This window comes from Anolis sagrei, chromosome 1 (assembly GCF_037176765.1).
Source record: "Anolis sagrei isolate rAnoSag1 chromosome 1, rAnoSag1.mat, whole genome shotgun sequence".
Taxonomy (NCBI): domain Eukaryota; kingdom Metazoa; phylum Chordata; class Lepidosauria; order Squamata; family Dactyloidae; genus Anolis; species Anolis sagrei.
Genome location: NC_090021.1, coordinates 72,482,805 through 72,503,586, shown reverse-complemented (window position 1 = coordinate 72,503,586; position 20,782 = coordinate 72,482,805). Strand labels below are relative to the sequence as shown.

General features: G+C 42.5%; 1 protein-coding gene across 1 annotated transcript in view; it reads left to right on the top strand.

The window, feature by feature from the left end:
• The first annotated feature begins 1,925 nt into the window (after window positions 1-1,925).
• CCDC170 (coiled-coil domain containing 170) overlaps window positions 1,926-20,782 on the top strand; it is a 77,115-nt gene continuing 58,258 nt past the window's right edge. The window contains exon 1 of the mRNA XM_060753571.2: window positions 1,926-2,142. Coding sequence (XP_060609554.2) covers window positions 1,996-2,142 — 147 coding nt within the window. The 5' untranslated portion in view covers window positions 1,926-1,995. The remainder of the gene's footprint in view (window positions 2,143-20,782) is intronic.

Genomic DNA, 20,782 nt, shown 5'->3' with positions numbered 1-20,782 from the left:
AGTACTTGAAAAAAAAAAATAGCTCCACAACACTGGCTTTTGGACTATATCTTCCAGCATGGAAAACCATTGGCCTTGCTGTCTGGGGCTGATGAAAGGTGAAACTCAGCATCTAGACCACTGCTTCTTAAACTGTGGGTCCTGACCCCAAATGGGTTCCCTTCAACATCCTGAAAAATGTGGCAATGTTGAAAGGTTTCTGAACATCACCTAGTGGCTGTTTTAGACATGTACAGAAATCGTGTTTAGTGTTTACAGTGGAGTCTACAGAAGATGCTTTAGTTCTACTTCTTAAAAAGGAAGATTGGCCTTGCAAATGCTGATTTGTTACCAGTAAATGTTTTGTTTTTATACCTATTTCATATAACTATATGCCCAGGGTCATGTAAAACTTTCTCAGGTGGAAAGGGGTCTTAAGTGGAAAAGTTTAAGAAGCCCTGATAAAGTAAATAAACACTACCCTTTTATCACATTGATAGTACATTAATAAATTCAAGCTAGTTTAATAAACGGAAAAAGCACCTTGAGTATTATCCAAAATTACTTTTAATTATAAGGTATCTCCAAAACTTGGGTATAAACCAGGTATGGGAAAACTTCCTTGGCTGTTAGGAATTGTGAGACTTTAAGTCCAAAACACCCAGACAGCTGAAGCTTGCCCATGCCTGGTATACTATACACCAGGGGTCCTCAAACTAAGGCCTGAGGGCTGGATACGGCCCTCCAAGGTAATTTACCCGACCCTCGCTTACGGACTCGCTCAGGGACTAAGTCTGAAACTACTTGAAAGTACACAACAACAACAACAACAATCTTATCAGCCAAAAGCAAGCCCACATTTCCCATTGAAAGACTAATAATTTATATTTGTTAAAACTGTTCTTCATGTTAATTATTGTATTGTTTTTAAGTGTTTTTGCATTACAAATAAGATATGCAGTGTGCATAGGAATTCATTCATTTTTCCCCCAATTATAATCTGGCCCTCCAACAGTTTGAAGGACTGTGACCTGGCCCTCTGTTTAAAAAGTTTGAGGACCCCTGCTGTACACTGTAAAAGATTTCTGAATGCCACCTAGTGGTTGTTTTAGACATTTACATAAATCTCTTGTACCATATTTACAGTGGACTCTGCAGAAGATGCTTCAGCTGTACTTCATAAAAAGAAAAAACAGCCTGTTTAGCAAGCCTCACAAATGCATATTTATTATCGGCAAATATTTAATTTTATGCTTATTTTATGTATCTGGGGCCACACAAAAACTTCTCAGTTCAAAACAAAGGTCCATTCAGTGTGGTTGTTTTTCCCCTTTTGTTATTGTCCACAGTTTATGTCCAATAGAATAGAGAGAGGCAACCAACCATGTCTAACCATTTAACTTCTCGGCAAAATGAAAAGCATTGAAATAGCATTAGAGAAGTATTCTTGGCCACAAAACAATGGCAGAAATACCATTAGAAATGCACATGGCTGCATCTATGCTGTAGAATTAGTGCAGTTTGACACCATGTAACTACTATGAGGTTGTAGTTTGGTGAGGCACCAGCAGTCTTTGACATAGAAGACTGAAAACCTTGGAAAACTACAACTTCCAGAGTTTAATAGGAATTAAAGTAGTCAACTATTATTTCTAAGATGTTAATACCCCTCAGGGCCCTATCTACACTGCCATATAATGCGATTCCAAGCTAGATCCCCTTTAGCAGAGTGGGGCCAGGGCACTTTTATTTCTACAGCTATATGAATCAGCCAAGCTAAACTGCAGTGCAAGAACCCTCAGCCACGTCATTACTAACAGAGAGAGAGAGAGCACATGGGGATGGACTCCTCGCGAGAATATCTCAGCGGGCCTCTCCTCCGAGCAGCCACTCCGTCGCCATGGAGACCGCGTCTCTTAGCAACTCCTGAGCCGCGAGACGCGCGCCGGCGATTTCCCGGGAAAAGTTCGGAGTCAAGCACCTTGGAGGGCTCGCGCGCAGCAGGAGACCGAGAGCATGAAAAGCAGGGGCAGCCGCCCTTCCTCCTCCCCCTCCTCTTCCTCTTCCTCCCCCTCCTCTGCTTCCAGGCTCATTGATGTGAGCAATAATGCCCCGCTGCTGCTGCCGCCCCCCTCCACCACTGTAGCGGCGCCAGAAGCAGAGGTATGGACCACAGCCCTGCGTTGCTGGGCCAACGTGGTTTGGACGCTACTTTTTGGACTCTGGTAACCAATGCAAGGGGTCTCTGTTAGTGCCTGGAAAGGGGGCAGCTACACTGGAGAATTAATGCAGTTTGACACCATTTGAACAGCCCTGGCCCAATGCTATGGAACAATGGGAGCTGAAGTTTGGTGAGGGGCCACCACTCTGGCAGAGAAAGCTGAAGACCTTGTAAAACTACAACTCCCACGATTCCACAACAGTTGAAGTGGGGCCAAACTGCATTAATCCCACAGTGTGGATAATTCCCACGACTTGTATGTTTCAACTGGTAGAGTGTTCCTTGTCACTGCTGAATCAAAGCAAACCCTACAAACAAGGCAATGCCCTTTATTGGTCCATCAAGTCTTTTTGCATTTCAGTTGGACAATAAAGGTATAGCTCTTTTGTGGATTTGGAGGGTTTGTTTTGGTGTCTGTGCAACCGAGCTCGCTGTAACAAGAATGCAGGTTGGCATAATTTCAGAGGTCATGGCTTAGTACTATGGAATCACGGGAGTTGTCGTTTTACAAGGTTTGCATCCTTCACTACTGATGCAAGAGTGCTGGTGCCTCACCAAACAACTAATCCCAGCATTCTGTAGCCCTTTTCTGTGTCAGGAGCAACTTGAGAAACTGCAAATTGCTTCTGGTGTGACAGAATTGGCTGTATGCAAGGACTTTGTCCAGGGGATGCCTGGATGTTTTGATGTTTTACCACCCTTGTGGGAGGCTTCTCTCATGTCCCCACATGAGGAGCTGGAGCTGACAGAGGGAGCTCATCTGTGCTCTTCGCAGATTCGAACCTGCTACCTGTCAGTCTTCAGTCCTGCCAGCACAAGGGTTTAACCCACTGTGCCACCAGGGGCTCCTATTCCATAGCACTGACCCAGAGCAGTTCAAGTGGTGTCAAGCCACATTAATTGTTGAGTCGGTAAGGCTGCTCTGAGTCCCCTTCAGGGTGAGAAAGACCGGATATAAATGTAGTAAATAATAAAATAATAATTAGAGTTATTGAGGTGAGAAAAACTGCCTCCCAAGCCACTTCGTCACATTCATTAAATATTACTGAGCCACCTACTTAAGAAATGGCAACCTATTGTGTTCATCACATGGCGTAGGCTTCAAGTGTAGGGTAGAGATATCTTGATGTTTAAAAAGGGTTGCAATAATAATTCTCATTATTATCGCTGCATCTGCTGCTTGAATGCCTGGTCCCACAACCATGTTTTTAAGTTTTTTCCTAAAGGATCACAAGGAGGGGGCCAATCTGATTTCATTAGGGAGGGCATTCCACAGTCGGAGGGCTACCACTGAGAAGGTCCTGTCTCTTGTCCTAACCAGCTGTGCTTGCGAGAGTGGTGAGATCGAGAGCATGGCCTCCATCGATGAGCTTAATCTTCGAGGTGGGTCGTAGAGGAAGATATGTTCAGAAAAGTAAGCTGGACCGGAACTGTTTAGGGCTTTATAGGCGAAAACCAGCACTTTGAATTGTGCTCAGTAGCAGATTGGCAGCCAATGGAGCTGATGTAACGGTGGGTGATATGCTCCCTGTATGCTGCTCCAGTGAGCAACCTGGCTGTTGCCCGTTGGACTAGTTGAAGCTTTCAAACAGTCTTTAAAGACAGCCCCTTGTAAAACACGTTGCAGTAATCTACTTGGGATGTAACAAGAGCATAGACCACTGTGGCCAAGTCAAATTTCCCAAGGTACAATGGCAGCTGACACACAAGTTTTAATTGTGCAAAAGTCCTGGGGTTCCAGGCTCAACAATAAATCACTCCCAAGCTGCAAACCTGTGTCTGAATAGCAACAGAAAAGCAAACATTGTGCATATGGTGATGAGGTGACAAGTTCACTTTTAATGATGATAGCGACGATAGTGCTTTTGAACTGTGGTGATGAAGGAAAATTCTGAGGCCTTGGACCGCGAGAAGATCAACCAGTCCATCCTCCAGGAAATAAAGCCTGACTGCTCATTGGAAGGAAGGATATCAGAGGCAAAGATGAAGTACTTTGGTCACATGATGAGAAGACAGGGAACCTTAGAGAAGACGATGCTGGGGAAAATGGAAGGAAAAAGGAATAGTAATAATAATAATAATAATAATAATAATAATAATAATAATAATCCAATAATAATAAAAAAACAGTAAAGGTGGTCCCAGTGGTGATCGGCACACTGGGTGCAGTGCCTAAAGACCTTGGGCTGCACTTAAACACAATTGGCGCTGAGAAAATTACCATCTGCCAGCTGCAAAAGGTCACCTTACTGGGATCTGCACACATTATTCACAGATACATCACACGTTGGAAGTGTCCGACGTGTGATCCAATTTAACAGCCAGCAGAGTGTGCTGTGGAGTCATCTTGTTGTGTTTCAAATAATAATAATAATAATAATAATAATTTTATAATATTAATATTAATATTATTATAATATATTAATATATTATTATTATTATTAATAATAATAATAAACAATTTTATTTGTACCTTGTCACCATCTCCCCAAAGGGGACTTGGGGCGGCTGACATTAAGCCAAGCCCAAAATTACAGTACAGCAAAATAAAATACTAAGAAGCAGAAATAACATCAAAGTAAAATACATGAAATAACAAAATAAAAGAAACAGTTACAAAATAACATGATAAAGAAATAGAACACAGTGGGTGGGACAAATGCACTAGGATAAAATGGATAAAACCCTGGATGAGATAGGTAGTGGGAGAATGTGTTTCTGAGGGAGGAGCTCAAAAGGAACAAACAATGGCATTAGACCTTCATTAAGGGTGGGGGGAAAGTGCTTCATGAGGATGGAAACTGTAGTTGGAACAGAAAAATTATGGGATATATGTTCACTTGCCAAAGGCACCTCAGAAGAGCCAATTTTTTAGACCTTTTTTTAAAATCTGCCAGGGTAGGGGCTTGCCTAATCTCACTAGGTAACGAGTTGATGGATGGTATCTTTAAAGTGACTGGCTTGACTTTGAAGGAGCTGGGGGTGGAGATGGTTGACAGAGAGCTCTAGCATGGACTGGTCCATGAGGTCACGAAGAGTAGGAAGTGACTGAACGAATAAAAAATAGTGATTGGGGGGAGGGCAAAGATGGGATGAAAGAGGTTGCCTAATATAGTAAGCAATTTAAAATGATTTTCTTTGGAAAACATGGAAAATATTTTCAGGTCCACATATTCTAGTAATAGGAATGGTTGAGTGAGCACTTTTATATAGTATCCTTTTGTTTTGAAAAAAAGAAGGTATGTTCCTTGTTGCCAGCCTTCCTGTTTCTGTACCTTGCAGCAAGCCCTCCTGCCTTGGCCTCGTGTGGTTCACTTAACCCTCTGATCTGCTTTGGTCGCTTTTTGTATAGGCCAAGAAGTGTCTTTATTTTTGGAGAACCTGAAACATTCTTTCTCAAACCTAGCAAATGCTTCTCCTAACTTTGATCAGCAGACCCTGGTGGACAGTCTTTGGCATTTCCCCAAGAAATGAACACATTATAAGCTGCATGTCATTGCCTTCACTTTTATCCTCAGATCTGAAACTTCAACAGGCACAACCATTTCCCTCTCCCACTTTTGAAGTCTAGATTTGGAAGTTTTTCTTTTAAAATAAACCAAACCAACTTGTTCAGTAGTAAATCTTTCCAAGACTTTAACATATTAAAAGACCATAGTTAGTGATACAGTATTGTTAAAAACATTGTACAGCAGCCAAAGCAAATACAGAGTGGGTGGGAAGGCACCTGCACTGTATTTGTATTCTGAAACAAGTAGCAATGTAATATTTGAAAAAAAAATCCCCATTCAAACATTGCCATGATATATACAGAGAAACTTTTGTTACTAATGACCCATCTACACTGCATTTTAAGGAAGTTATCTTATAGCCCATCTACACTTTAAAACTGCATTGTATGGTCAATGTAGACTCATAATGCAGTTAGTGCAGTTAACCTGCATTATATGAATCTAGACTGACCATACAATGTACAGTTTCAGTGTAGATTGGGCCACATTTGTGGATAAAGACAGGTGAATTTTTCTCCCAACTCCCAGGCTAGATCAATGCAGCCAAATAATCCAGTTTGGACCAAGCATTGGCAAACTTGGGCCTTCTGGGTGCTGCTTAAGTGGCTGAGGGGGAAAAGGAAGGGGCCTGAGGCTGTTAGGAATGGTGGGAGTTGAAGTCCAAAACACCTGGAAGGCCCAAGTTTGCCCATGCCTGCTTTAACCTTTCTCCAACCTCAGGGAAATGGAACACACCCCTTATACTTGCCCACGAACAAAACCGGCAGTGAAGACACCTGTGCTGCCATTTTCAGCCGTTGTGACATCATGATCGCCCATCACACATGCCTGGTCTAAACTGACTATATAATACAGATGAAACTGCATTATTTAGGAGTGTAGATCCAGCTCCAAACCCTTTAGTCACATGTACCACTTTATATTCAGAGGGGGAATATTCAGCTTGCATTATGTTATGTCATGCCTGATGTCAGTCAAATATTTCCATGCACTATGCATACTTACCAGTGGTTAGAGTGATGTGACAACCTCAAAAGTATAACAACTTATTTGATGATAATAATAATAGCAATTATTATTATTATTATAATATTTTATAGCAACAGAGAAGAATTTGTGTGAGCTTTTTCTTTGGTTCTATTTTGGCTCATATCTAGTCCCTAGCAAAAGGACTGTATGCAATAAAAGGACAAGGGTACAAAACATGTATGTGCCATTTTGGCAAGGTTTGGTTGCAGATCAGTCAATTTCGTTTAATGTTTCATTACTGAGAACACTTAATTTCAACAGCTGCCATGTCTTGTGCGTTATAAAGCACTGCAGAGTTTTCTTTCAATTATGTTTCGACACAACCTGATTATTAAAGCTTATCTTTCCAAATTCAAGGACTGAACTGTTTCTTGTTAGCGGCTAGAAGAGGGAGTACATTTATCCAAGGCTTTCTCCATTTCAGTTCTTTTATCTTTCATCGAGTTCTTAGCTTTGATCTAAATTCCAGAGAAATGCCAGAAGCTTGTTGCTCAACTTTTTGTCAGCTCTTTCCAGAGGATGGGCCAAAGAAGTTGAATTTTATAAGTAATGTGGTGTTTGTAGTTCTGTACTTTGTATTGTGCACCTGTAGAACAATCAGCTGCCACACTATTTATATAGAAGCATACCATTGTTGCAGATGAGGGTATATTTTTGTCAGAACATATTTATACTGCTATTTTATTTTTTCTGTTTTGTTTCCAGAATGATTTCTGAAATCATTCTGGAAACAAAAATAGGTTAGAGTAGAGATGGGTAGAAATAAAGGTTCAAAGTTTACATTTCCCAGACTCCTTTATCTAGCCTAGTTATATAAGTAGTTTTAAATATGCTAGTAGATATCTGTGCGATTGGTAGTAAGTATAAATATTAGAAGTTGTGGTTTCCATTGTTTTTCATTAGCAACAGCAAAACAGCTTTCCTCATATTCATCCTAAATTATAAATGGGGAAAGCTTGAAGTAACCAGGAGTAGATTAATGTATGGAAAGACTGCAAACTCTGTTCTCAGAATTAGTTATACGGTTTGTGCCGATAGAAAAACATGTTGTGCGACTGTACTACATCAGAATTCCTATCGGGGATCCCTTATTTATAACCATTCTGTATATCAAAAACTCCCATTATTTGAGAGCACTTGCAATTAAGCCCGATGAATCCTTGAAGACCTACTTTGTGTTGTGAAGGTTGTTTTATTTTCTGCTTGTAGAAAATGCTCAATAGGTAGACTTCTCCTAAAAATCACCCAACTGCTGCAAAGTCAAGTTGTTTGATATATAAAAACACCACAATTAGCAAAGCTTCAGACAAAGAAGCTCCTTTCTACAAGTGCCTTTTTACAGCCACCCACCTTGCCTCTTTTCCTATTCTATGTTTCTGTGTTATAATTGCACTTAGTACCAACATTTGTGTTAAAGAACAAAGCCCAGGAACAGAGCTATTTCTTTAACTGATGTATACCTCTATTATATTTAAATTAACAGAAAGTGCATGTTTCCCTTGTTATAACAGTAGTAATAGGAACCAAGTAGGGAAAAGGTTGGTTATAAGTTGGGGAGATTTGAAAGGTTTTGTCTTTATGCATCATGAACATGTGTCCTTGCAGACGGCCAATTCTCTCACATCAGAAATGACTTGCAGTTTCCCAAGTTGCTCCTGACATGGCGGGGGGGGGGGGGGTGGCGGGGGGCGGGGGGGGGGGGAGAGAACTTGCATCAGAGCTCCTTCAGTTGGCTTTTACAAATGTAGCTTAAAGTAGCTCATTTAATGAGCCGGCGAACCCTCTGAAAATGGATGAGCACTTGTTTATAGTTCTGCATTCTATTTATATAGAAATTACATATGGCTAAAAGCCAAACTCCAGCAAAGGATCACCGCCTTGTCGGGGCGCTGGAGCTTGAGCACCTCAATGATGTCATGAGCGAAACCGTGAAGGGCCACCCAAGACGGGACGGTTGTGGCAGAGAGGTCAGACCAAGCGTGATCCCTGGGGAAGGCAATGGCAAACCACTCCAGTATCCTTGCCAAGAAAACTAAATGGACCAGTACAACCAGAGATATGTCGGTATGCCATTGGAAGATGGGACTCCCAGGTCGGAAGATGGCCAAAATGCTACTGGGGAGGAGCAGAGGATAAGTTCAACTAGCCCCAGATGTGATGACGCAGCTAGCTCAAAGCCGAAAGGAAGGCTAGCGGCCGACGGTACTGGAGGCGAACGACGAATCCGATGTTCTAAAGATCAACACACCATAGGAACCTGGAATGTAAGATCTATGAGCCAGGGCAAATTGGATGTTGTTATTGGTGAGATGTCAAGACTAAAGATAGACATTCTTGGGGTCAGCGAACTGAAATGGACTGGAATGGGCCACTTCACATCAGATGACCACCAGATCTACTACTGCGGACAAGAGGAACATCGAAGAAATGGAGTAGCCTTCATAACTAATAAGAAATTCGCTAAAGCGGTGCTTGGATACAACCCAAAAAATGACAGAATGATCTCAATTCGAGTGCAAGGAAAGCCTTTCAACATCACAGTGATCCAAATATACGCCCCAACCACAGCTGCTGAAGAAGCAGAAGTAGATCAGTTCTATGAGGATCTGCAGGACCTACTGGATAATACACCAAAAAGAGACATTATTTTCATTACAGGAGACTGGAATGCCAAGGTGGGAAGTCAAATGACAACTGGGATCACAGGCAAGCATGGTCTGGGAGAACAAAATGAAGCGGGACGCAGGCTGATAGAATTCTGCCAGGAAAACTCGCTGTGTATAACGAATACTCTCTTCCAACAACCTAAAAGACGACTTTATACATGGACCTCACCAGATGGTCAACACCGAAATCAGATTGACTACATCCTTTGCAGCCAAAGGTGGCGGACATCCATCCAGTCGGTGAAAACAAGACCTGGGGCTGACTGTAGCTCAGATCACGAACTTCTTATTGCCCAATTTAGAATAAAACTAAAGAGATCAGGGAAAATACACAGACCAGTTAGATATGATCTCACTAACATTCCTAGCGAATATACAGTGGAAGTGAAGAACAGATTTGAAGGACTAGATTTAGTAAACAGAGTCCCAGAAGAACTATGGACAGAAGTCCGCGACATTGTTCAGGAGGCGGCAACAAAGTACGTTCCAAAGAAAAAGAAAACCAAGAAGGCAAAATGGTTGTCTGCTGAGACACTGGAAGTAGCCCAAGAAAGGAGGAAAGCAAAAGGAAACAGGGATAAGGGGAGATATGCCCAGTTAAATGCGCAATTCCAGAGGTTAGCCAGAAGAGATAAGGAACTATTTTTAAATAAGCAATGCATGGAAGTGGAAGAAGACAACAGAATAGGAAGGACAAGAGACCTCTTCCAGAAAATTAGAAACATTGGAGGTAAATTTCAGGCAAAAATTGGTATGATAAGAAACAAAGATGGCAGGGACCTAACAGAAGCTGAAGAGATCAAGAGAAGGTGGCGAGACTATACAGAAGATCTGTATAGGAAGGATAACAATATCGAGGATAGCTTTGACGGTGTGGTGAATGAATTAGAACCAGACATCCTGAGGAGTGAGGTTGAATGGGCCTTAAGAAGCATTGCTAACAACAAGGCAGCAGGAGACGACGGCATCCCAGCTGAACTGTTTAAAATCTTAAAAGATGATCAGGGGCGGTTTTTCCATTACGCTAGGTAAGCGACCGCTGAATAGTTTTTTTTTTTGCCAGAGGCACAAGGGCGCCTTTATAAATGCCCCCTCCCCTCGGCAACCTTTCTCTGCCTCCCTCTCCCTCTTGAAGGCTACACAGAGTCCGCAGCCTCCCTTCTGGCTCTGCGCATGCGCCCCACAGTTGGACAGGAAAGGCGGGCTCGTGTGTTTCCCTCCACTCTGTGCCTGTGTGCCTGCGTGCAGGAGGAGGCGAGAGCAGCTGTGTGCGAGGAGGCGCCCCCGTGCCTCCAGTTATTCAAGATCGGGGAGGAGCAGGAGGGGCTCAAGGCCAGGTCAGTTCTAGTCACCTGCTTACAAGGAAAGGGCCTGTGGCTGCGAGGAATAGTGGGAGTTGGAGTCTTCCCCTCTGCATCCAAGAACTTCCTGGCCCCACTTACTGTTATTGTTATTATATTATTATTATTATTATTATCATTATTTTATTATATGGGGCAGAAAGGATGAGGGAACCTGGTATAACTTTGACTTGCTGTTGTTTGTGGGTTTGTTGTTGTTTTTGTTGTTGTTGTTATATGGGGCAGAAAGTTGTATTGGATCACACGTGGGACACTTCACAAGTATCTAGGACTGTGTGATGTATAGGTGAATAATGCATGCAGATCCCAGTAAGGTCGCCTTCTGCAGCTGGCAGGCAGATCATGATTTTGTCAGTGCTGATTGTGTTTAAGTGCAGGCCAAGGTCTTTAGGGACTGCACCCAGTGTGCCAATCACCACTGGGACCATTTTCACTGGCTTGTGCCAGAGTCTTTGCAGTTCAATCTTTAAATCCTCATATTCCAGGTTTTCTGTTTATCCCAGATTATCTGGCAGTGCGGACTCATATAATCCAGTTCAAAGCAGATAACCTGGGATCGGATCTTGGGTTATAAGGACAGTGTAGAAGGGGGCTAGGGACCCTTCCAGACAGGCCCTATATCCCAAGATCTGATTCCAGGTTTTCTGTTTATCCCAGATTATCTGGCAGTGTGGACTCATATAATCCAGTTCAAAGCAGATAATCTGGGATCGGATCTTGGGTTATAAGGACAGTGTAGAAGGGGTCTAGGGACCCTTCCAGACAGGCCCTATATCCCAAGATCTGATCCCAGGTTTTCTGTTTATCCCAGATTATCTGGCAGTGTGGACTCATATAATCCAGTTCAAAGCAGATAATCTGGGATCGGATCTTGGGTTATAAGGACAGTGTAGAAGGGGTCTAGGGGCCCTTCCAGACAGGCCCTATATCCCAAGATCTGATCCCAGGTTTTCTGTTTATCCCAGATTATCCAGCAGTGTGGACTCATATAATCCAGTTCAAAGCAGATAACCAGGGATCGGATCTTGGGTTATAAGGACAGTGTAGAAGGGGTCTAGGGGCCCTTCCAGACAGGCCCTATATCCCAAGATCTGATTCCAGGTTTTCTGTTTATCCCAGATTATCTGGCAGTGCAGACTCATATAATCCAATTCAAAGCATATAACCTGGGATCGGATCTTGGGTTATAAGGTCAGTGTAGAAGGGGTCTAGGGGCCCTTCCAGACAGGCCCTATATCCCAAGATCTGATCCCAGGTTTTCTGTTTATCCCAGATTATCTGGCAGTGTGGACTCATATAATCCAGTTCAAAGCAGATAACCTGGGATCGGATCTTGGGTTATAAGGACAGTGTAGAAGGGGTCTAGGGGCCCTTCCAGACAGGCCCTATATCCCAAGATCTGATCCCAGGTTTTCTGTTTATCCCAGATTATCCGGCAGTGTGGACTCATATAATCCAGTTCAAAGCAGATAACCTGGGATCGGATCTTGGGTTATAAGGACAGTGTAGAAGGGGTCTAGGGACCCTTCCAGACAGGCCCTATATCCCAAGATCTGATCCCAGTATGATATTTCAAGCCTTGGGAAAAGTTTGAATGAAACAGAATTGAAGAATGCCTGTCAACACCTTCAAACTATTTTGGCTGATAGTGAAGACTGTGATGTGAATGGTGATGATCTGTTTGAGGAGCTACAAATATTTGCAACCATGCTGCCCCCTGGAAGTCATCCAGCTAAAGCGTTGTCTTTCATAACCAAACGTGGTTATGTGGATACTTTCCCAAATGTTTATCTTGCATTGAGAATTCTGTTAACACTTCCGGTATCTGTGGCCAGCGGTGAAAGGAGTTTTTCAAAATTAAAACTTATAAAAACGTACTTAAGATCAACTTTGAGTCAAGAGCGCTTGAGTGGACTAGCAACCTTGGCCATTGAAAATGGCTTGTTGGATGAAATGGAAACAGATATAATAGTACACGAGTTTTCAAAATTGAAAGCCAGAAAAATATCTTTTTAATTTTAAAAGTGTTCAAGTTTATTTATGTTAAAAAAAACTGGATGTTAAAATATCCAGTCAAGTGAAGGGGCCAGATGCTGGCCGTGTTGCCACACCCATTGCAATGGTCCAGGCTGGCATGGCACTTTTGAAGGACAAGAGTTCGCTTTCTTAAAAAGGAGGTGTCTATTCTCCTAGGGCTGTGTTCTCCAAAACAAATCTGATTTACAGACCCAACAAGCATGGGTTTGAGTTCTCTGTTATTAGCAAGACCCTAATCTGAAAAATCTTTTGAAGAGACAGCATGACCAATAAACCTTTGTGTAGTACTTGTAGACCAAAAATAACAACAAAAACTTAAAATTGTTGCTAAGTTTAATAAAATATTTGCATTCTAAAAAAAGTTAATTTGTGTTAATTCTAGGTAATGTAACTATATGAACATAATGTTGTAAGTAAATTTCTGGTTTGTAAGGTAACTCTTTTATTCACCTCTACCTTCTATGTTTTATTTTTCAGTGATTGGTTGAGGGGGGGGGGGGCGCCAAAATAATGTTTGCTTACCTTTGAAAATTACCTAGGGCCGCCTCTGAAGATGATGCTGTCAAGGTGATGCATGCCATTTGCCAGCAAATATGGAAAACACAAGAATGGCCATCAGACTGGAAAAAATCAACTTATATCCCCATACCAAAAAAGGGAAATGCGAAAGACTGCTCAAACTTCCGTACAGTGGCCCTTATTTCTCATGCCAGTAAGGTAATGCTCAAGATCCTGCAAGGAAGACTCCAGCAATACATGGAGCGAGAGTTGCCAGATGTTCAAGCTGGGTTTAGAAAAGGCAGAGGAACGAGAGACCAGATTGCCAATATCCGCTGGATAATGGAGAAAGGCAGGGAGTTTCAGAAAAACATCTACTTCTGCTTCATTGACTATTCTAAAGCCTTTGACTGTGTGGATCATAATAAATTGTGGCAAGTCCTTGGTGGGATGGGCATCCCAAGCCACCTGGTCTCTCTCCTGAGGAATCTGTACAAGGACCAAGTAGCAACAGTAAGAACTGACCACGGAACAACAGACTGGTTCAAGATTGGGAAAGGCGTACGGCAAGGCTGCATACTCTCACCCAACCTATTTAACATGTATGCAGAACACATCATGCGATGTGCGGGGCTGGATGAATGCAAAGCTGGGGTGAAAATTGCTGGAAGAAACATTAACAACCTCAGATATGCAGATGACACCACTCTGATGGCCGAAAGCGAGGAGGAGCTGAGGAGCCTTCTAATCATGGTGAAAGAAGAAAGCGCAAAAGCCGGGTTGCAGCTAAACGTCAAAAAAACCAAGATTATGGCAACAAGAATGATTGACAACTGGAAAATAGAGGGAGAAACCGTGGAGGCCGTGACAGACTTTGTATTTCTAGGTGCAAAGATTACTGCAGATGCAGACTGTAGCCAGGAAATCAGAAGACGCTTACTTCTTGGGAGGAGAGCAATGTCCAGTCTCGATAAAATAGTGAAGAGTAGAGACATCAGACTGGCAACAAAGATCCGCCTAGTCAAAGCCATGGTATTCCCTGTAGTCACCTACGGATGTGAGAGCTGGACCTTAGGGAAGGCTGAGCGAAGGAAGATCGATGCTTTTGAGCTCTGGTGCTGGAGGAAAGTGCTGAGAGTGCCTTGGACTGCGAGAAGATCCAACCAGTCCATCCTCCAGGAAATAAAGCCCGACTGCTCACTGGAGGGAAAGATACTAGAGACAAAGTTGAAGTACTTTGGCCACATCATGAGGAGACAGGAAAGCCTAGAGAAGACAATTATGCTGGGGAAAGTGGAAGGCAAAAGGAAGAGGGGCCGACCAAGGGCAAGATGGATGGATGGCATCCTTGAAGTGACTGGACTGACCTTGGGGGAGCTGGGGGTGGTAACGGCCGACAGGGAGCTCTGGCGTAGGCTGGTCCATGAGGTCACGAAGAGTCGGAGACAACTGAACAAATGAACAACAACAAAAGCCAAAATGCAACACTTGTAATCACCATTATGTTCATTTTTTGTTGCAAGAGAATCAAAACTGGAGAATTAAACTACAGAAATTTATGAAACTTCTAAATGATTTAGTGACATAAAGAAAAAAGCATTTTTATTGTAAGAGCTGTTCAGCAGTGGTAGATTTTCTGGTTTTAAGCAGAGGCTGGATGACCATCTTTTTGGAGAGCTGCAATAGTGTCATTCTGAACGGCAAGAAGACTGACTAGATGTCCCTTTGTGGTTCCTTCCTCTGTGGTTTGTTTCTTCTGCTCAGTTTTTTGTAGCCAAATGTGGCTGCTTAGCTGAGTCAGGTGTATGTGTGAGAGAGGAAATACATACATGTATGATAACATTTACAGATTGTGTGTTACTTCATTCATTGACGTTATTTCTATGTAGAAAAACATTAACTTACAAAAATTTAGTAAAATTATGATCTTCTGCACATTATTTTATATGACTAGCTTGTTTAGATTTTTGGTACACAGCATAAAACCCTTCCTTCCAATGGTTTAATTGATTTTGTGGTAATATTGACCAGCCTGAACATTTATCTGGAAGGTAATATTTCCATTGATTACATGTCCTGTCTATTGCTCTTAAAAGCTGCTAAGCATGTGCTGCCACAAAAGCACATTACAAATTCTTCTTGAGGGAATGAATTGTTTATTGTACCAACCATAGGCCACGGCATCAAATAATATACAACTTTTAAATGTACAATAAGCACTTTCCAATATAAATATTAAAACTTATTCCATATACTGGCTCTTTAAAATTATAGTAGCAGTGACATGATAACAGTAACAAAGGTCTGGTTTGTATCATTCCAAACTATCTCCATTTCCATTTCTAGCCTCCGCTGTGGACTTTACTAATTTAGCTTGGATTTTTTGGGCTGTGACTTGAAATGTGGCAACCTTTAATGTTATATTTTTGGAATAATCCACTAAGTCACAGATAACTGCTGACTGTTGCCATGCTGCCCTTTCTTCTTGAATGATAAAATAACTATTTCATGTAATCATAGCTGAATTAAACCCTTTGTTTCAAAATCAAGTCAAGATCAGGATAATTATCTTGTCAGAAGATTTTTCAAAGTTTTGACTGTTTCTTGAAATAAATGTGCATGTATTATGCTTGATGTTGGCTGTTTGGTTTGTACCTCAAAGGCTCCTACATGACCTAATGGATCTAGACCCAACTTGGTACACATATCCTTCATTAGCCAACTTCAAATAATTGCCACACTACAAAAACAAAATCAACCCCTTTCAGGGCCAATACTGAGGAAAGGAAAGAGGAAGATTAGTTGCTGCTAGGTGATCATGGTAAGTTTCCAAGGTGTTATTGGGGGACTCCTGTTCAACACCACAGCCTTTGACCTGTGGGGTTCCTCAGGGCTCTATATTGTCCCCCATGCTGTTTAATATCTACATGAAGCCGCTGGGTGAGATCATCCGGAGTTTCGGGGTGCGGTGTCATCTGTACGCAGATGATGTCCAACTCTGTCACTCCTTCCCACCTGCTACTAAGGAGGCTGTCGAGGTCCTGAACCAGTGCCTGGCCGCTGTAATGGTCTGGATGAGGGCGAACAAACTGAAATTAAATCCAGACAAGACAGAGGTACTCCTGGTCAGTCGCAAGGCCGAGCAGGGTATAGGGTTACAGCCTGTGCTGGATGGGGTCGCACTCCCCTTGAAGGCGCAGGTTCGCAGCTTGGGTGTGATCCTGGATTTATCGTTGAGCCTGGATCCCCAGGTTTCAGCGGTGACCAGGGGAGCATTTGCACAGCTTAGGCTCGTGCGCCAGCTGCGCCCGTACCTTGGGAAGTCTGACTTGGCCACGGTGGTACACGCTCTGGTCACATCCCGCCTTGACTACTGCAACGCTCTCTACGTGGGGCTGCCCTTGAAGACGGCCCGGAAGCTTCAGCTAGTCCAGCGCGCGGCAGCCATGTTACTAACAGGAGCAGGACGCAGGGAGCATACAACGCCCTTGTTGTTCCAGCTCCACTGGCTGCCAATCTGCTACCGGGCCCAATTTAAGGTGCTGGTGTTATCCTACAAAGCCCTAAACGGTTCCGGCCCAAAATACCTTTCGGACCGCATCTCGGCCTATGAGCCCACGAGGACCTTGAGATCGTCTGGGGAGGCCCTTCTCTCGATCCCGCCTGCTTCACAGGCACGTCTGGCGGGGACGAGAGAAAGGGCCTTCTCAGTGGTGGCCCCCCGGCTGTGGAACACCCTCCCTGTTGACATCAGACAGGTGCCCTCCCTTATGTCCTTCCGTAAGAGCCTGAAGACATGGCTATTCGAGAAGGCATTTAACTGAGTGCTAGAGTAACTGGAAATGACAACTGGAACGGAATATGGTCTACGAGATTGGTTATGATTCTACGATAAGACGGAGCGGATTATTTTAGTGTAATTAGATGATTGTGTATTAGTGATATGTTGGTTTTTGCCGTCGTTGACTTATTGTAAATTGTTTTTTATATGTTGTACACCGCCGCGAGTCGCCCTAGGGCTGAGAGCGGCGGTTAACAAATGCAGCAAATAAATAAATAAATAAATAAATAAATAAACTACAAGTGGAGGACTTAATGCACTTCAGACAGCCCACTTCTTGGCAGTGGCACCCCATCTGTGGAACTCTCTCCCTAAGGACATCAGGTTGGCCATCTCCCTCCTGTCCTTTAGAAGACAATTGAAGACTTGGCTTTGTGACCAAGCGTTCAATTAGTGGACAGCGGCAATTGGAAAGAAACTTAGGATATCTGCGACATAGGATTTACCCTGATTTGGATTTGGTTTTAATTGCCATGTTTAATTTATTGTTTAATGAATTGTATAATGTGTTTTTAATTATTTTTAATGTTTTAAATGCAATTTTTGATTGTTTATATGCTGTTAGCATCATATGATGCTTGTGTGAGGCCACCCTGAGTCCCCCTTAGGGGGGAGAAGGGAGGTGTAGAAATGCATGAAATAAAATAATAATAAAAAAGAGAGGCAAGGTGAAGGACTCAAGGAATTCCTGGAGAGCGAAGCACAGAATTAGACCTGTGTCAATGCCATCCTTGAGGCACAGACTGGGCACCTGGCGATGATGGTGGAGCTGATAGAGAGGGAAAGCAGAATAGTGGAGGAAAGCTGCCCATGATCACCCAGCCCCAGCCATAAAAATGGATCCATAGGACACCTGCTCCCAAGGGACAGGAACCCCACTCCCATATCAAGTCCTTCCTCTTCTGTAGAGCATCATGCATCACATGCCTAGGGAGAATTGACAGAGCTCTTAGGAGGCCTGACAGAGGGCCCTTCCAAAGAGTCCTAAAACCCATGATAGGTAATTCGGCTATGACTACACAAAATAATTCTTTCATCACTCAGGAAGTGTTTGTAATGTGTTTTTGTGGCAGGACATGCTCAGCAGCTTTTAAGAGTATCATCTCCATAGCCATGACATAGGTGATGAAAATGTTGACCATAGTCACCCTTCTGATACCAAACTGTTGTGCTGCCAGTTGATAGGAGCATCTGTTGGGCAGCACCCATATGATGATGGCAATAATTTTCCCCAAGAGTTTTGCTCTCCATGTGTTTGTTACCTCTGGAAAACTCTGGGAATTACACCCATGAGCCTGTGAAAGATGGGACGTGGCATTCAGAAGTGGTAGAACTACTGTTCATCTTCCCATACATCCCCTGCGGATTGGGTACACCTATCACGACCATGGAATCTTGGGGATCATCAAGCGGCTAGCGAGGGTGTACATGTATGATGCAGCTGCCTGGTACATTTCTGGTATGTAGGCATTTAGGATATCTCTGGCCAGATGAAGTGGAGGAAGCTTGCTCTGCTCCCATCTAGCACCACCATGGTGTAAGTGGAAGATCCATCCTTAGGAGCAGCATGATTTGTGTTTTGTGCCATTGTTGCTGGCATTGGAAGTTCTTGGGGGATGTTCTTGGCTGAGTGGGGTGAGCTTTGTGGGGAGGGTGACTGCTTCTCTTGTAGAAGCATCTGCTGCCAGCCAATGGGGCCAGCTGTGGGAAGCAGTGATCATCAGCAGATCTCATCAAACCATTTAGGAAAAAAATAGCATAATGTTTACACACAAAGAGCTCTCAAATTGTCTATATTTGTGGATGAGATAATGACACTTTTGGTTTGGTTTTATATATTTTCCTATTTTTTTTTTTACTTTTAATGTTTCTTTATATTTAAAAAACATTGTTAGTTCTAATTTTTGTTCTGGCTGCTGACTACAATAATATTGACATGACAATTCTTTCTGCAAACACCAGGTGGTGCCTTAGTCAAAAAGATATTGAGTATCTTTCTTACAGAACCATGCCCCAAAAATAATCCCTAGTTTTACAAGTCAGAGCAGACACAATTTCAAGGGAAACAAGGGAAGGATGAAGGGGGATATTTCCAGCCTAATTTGGATGAGAGATAATGCTTTTAATACACTGGAGTGGTGATTTAGCTTTAATTATTTCCAAAATGCCTGATGAGTGGAGAATACTGGAAATACTACAGCTCACCCAATCAAATAGATAAATGCCACACATTTTGGAGGGAGTTTGTGATGAACAGATGTTATTTTTGTACAAGCAATGCCCTTTTGGGTTTTTGTTTTTTGGGGTTTTTTTTGGGTGGTGAGCTGTTTTAATAATATAGCATCATCAACCATTGGGGGAAGCAGGCTTAGCTTCAAACTACTTGGATGAAATATATTCTTAAGGGACTTCTTAACAAGTCTTATATATGAAACTTAAGCTTTTCCTTCAGATTATATTGTTTTAAATAATAATTTGGGTGAATGCAAAGCCAGTCCATGCTGTTTGTGTACACCCTGGGGTGCATCTATATTGTAGAGTTAATGCAGGTTGACTCCTCTTTAACTGCTGTGGCTTCCTCCTAAACACTCACAGGAGGTTGAGTTTTACAAGGTTTTTAGTCTTCTCTGCCAAAGAATGCTGGAGCCTTACCAAACTACAAACCCCAGGATTACATAGCATGAGCCATGGCGGTTAAAGTGGTATCAGATTGCATTCACTTTACAGCATATATGTATCCACACTTTGTAAAGAAACTCACAAAAGTTACTTGTCTACAATCCATCTTTACTGTTATTGCTGTAGTCAGTGTGCAATGTTTTCTGATAGCTGAAGAGAAAAAGAAGTACCTGTCAGGTGCTAGGAATTAGTATAAGGTCTCATCTCCTCCTCCTCTCTTTATTTATATCCCACCTTTCTTCCCATGAGGACACAAGGCAGCCAGCAATACCACACTTTGGTCATAGTTTTTAAAAGCCCAATACAAAAACTAAAACGCAATTAAATAATACAGTGTGGATCTACACTGTCATATAATCTAGCATCTGAATGCAGATTAGCTGCATTGAACTTGAGTATATGGCAGTGCAGACTCATATAAACCAGTTAAAGGCAGATAATGTGCAGTCTGAAACTGGATAATATGGCAGTGTAGATTTTATTTGTTTGTTTGTTTGTTTATTTATTGATATAATGTTTTTCTCACCCCTGGGGATATTCAAGGCGGTTCACAAGGTAATCCATGACAAAATTCAATGCCTTACACCAGTGGTTCTCAACCTGTGGGTCCCCAGATATTTTGGTCTTCAACTTCCAGAGATCCCGACAGCTAGTAAACTTGTAGGCCAAAACACTGGGGGCCCACAGGTTGAGAACTACTGCCTTACACGGATAAACATCACATATCAAATTAACCACATATAACAATAGATTAAAACCATTAAAACTATAAACAACAATCACAATGCAAAATAGAACATTTAAATCTTGCATCAAACCCAAGGTTATCTTTAACTATCCCATACTTCGATACTCCTGTCATTCACCAAATGCCCTCTTGAACAAACAGGTCTTACTTTGTTTCCTAAATGCTAGGAGAGAGTGCGCCAATCTAATCTCGGTGGGAAGGCAGTTCCACA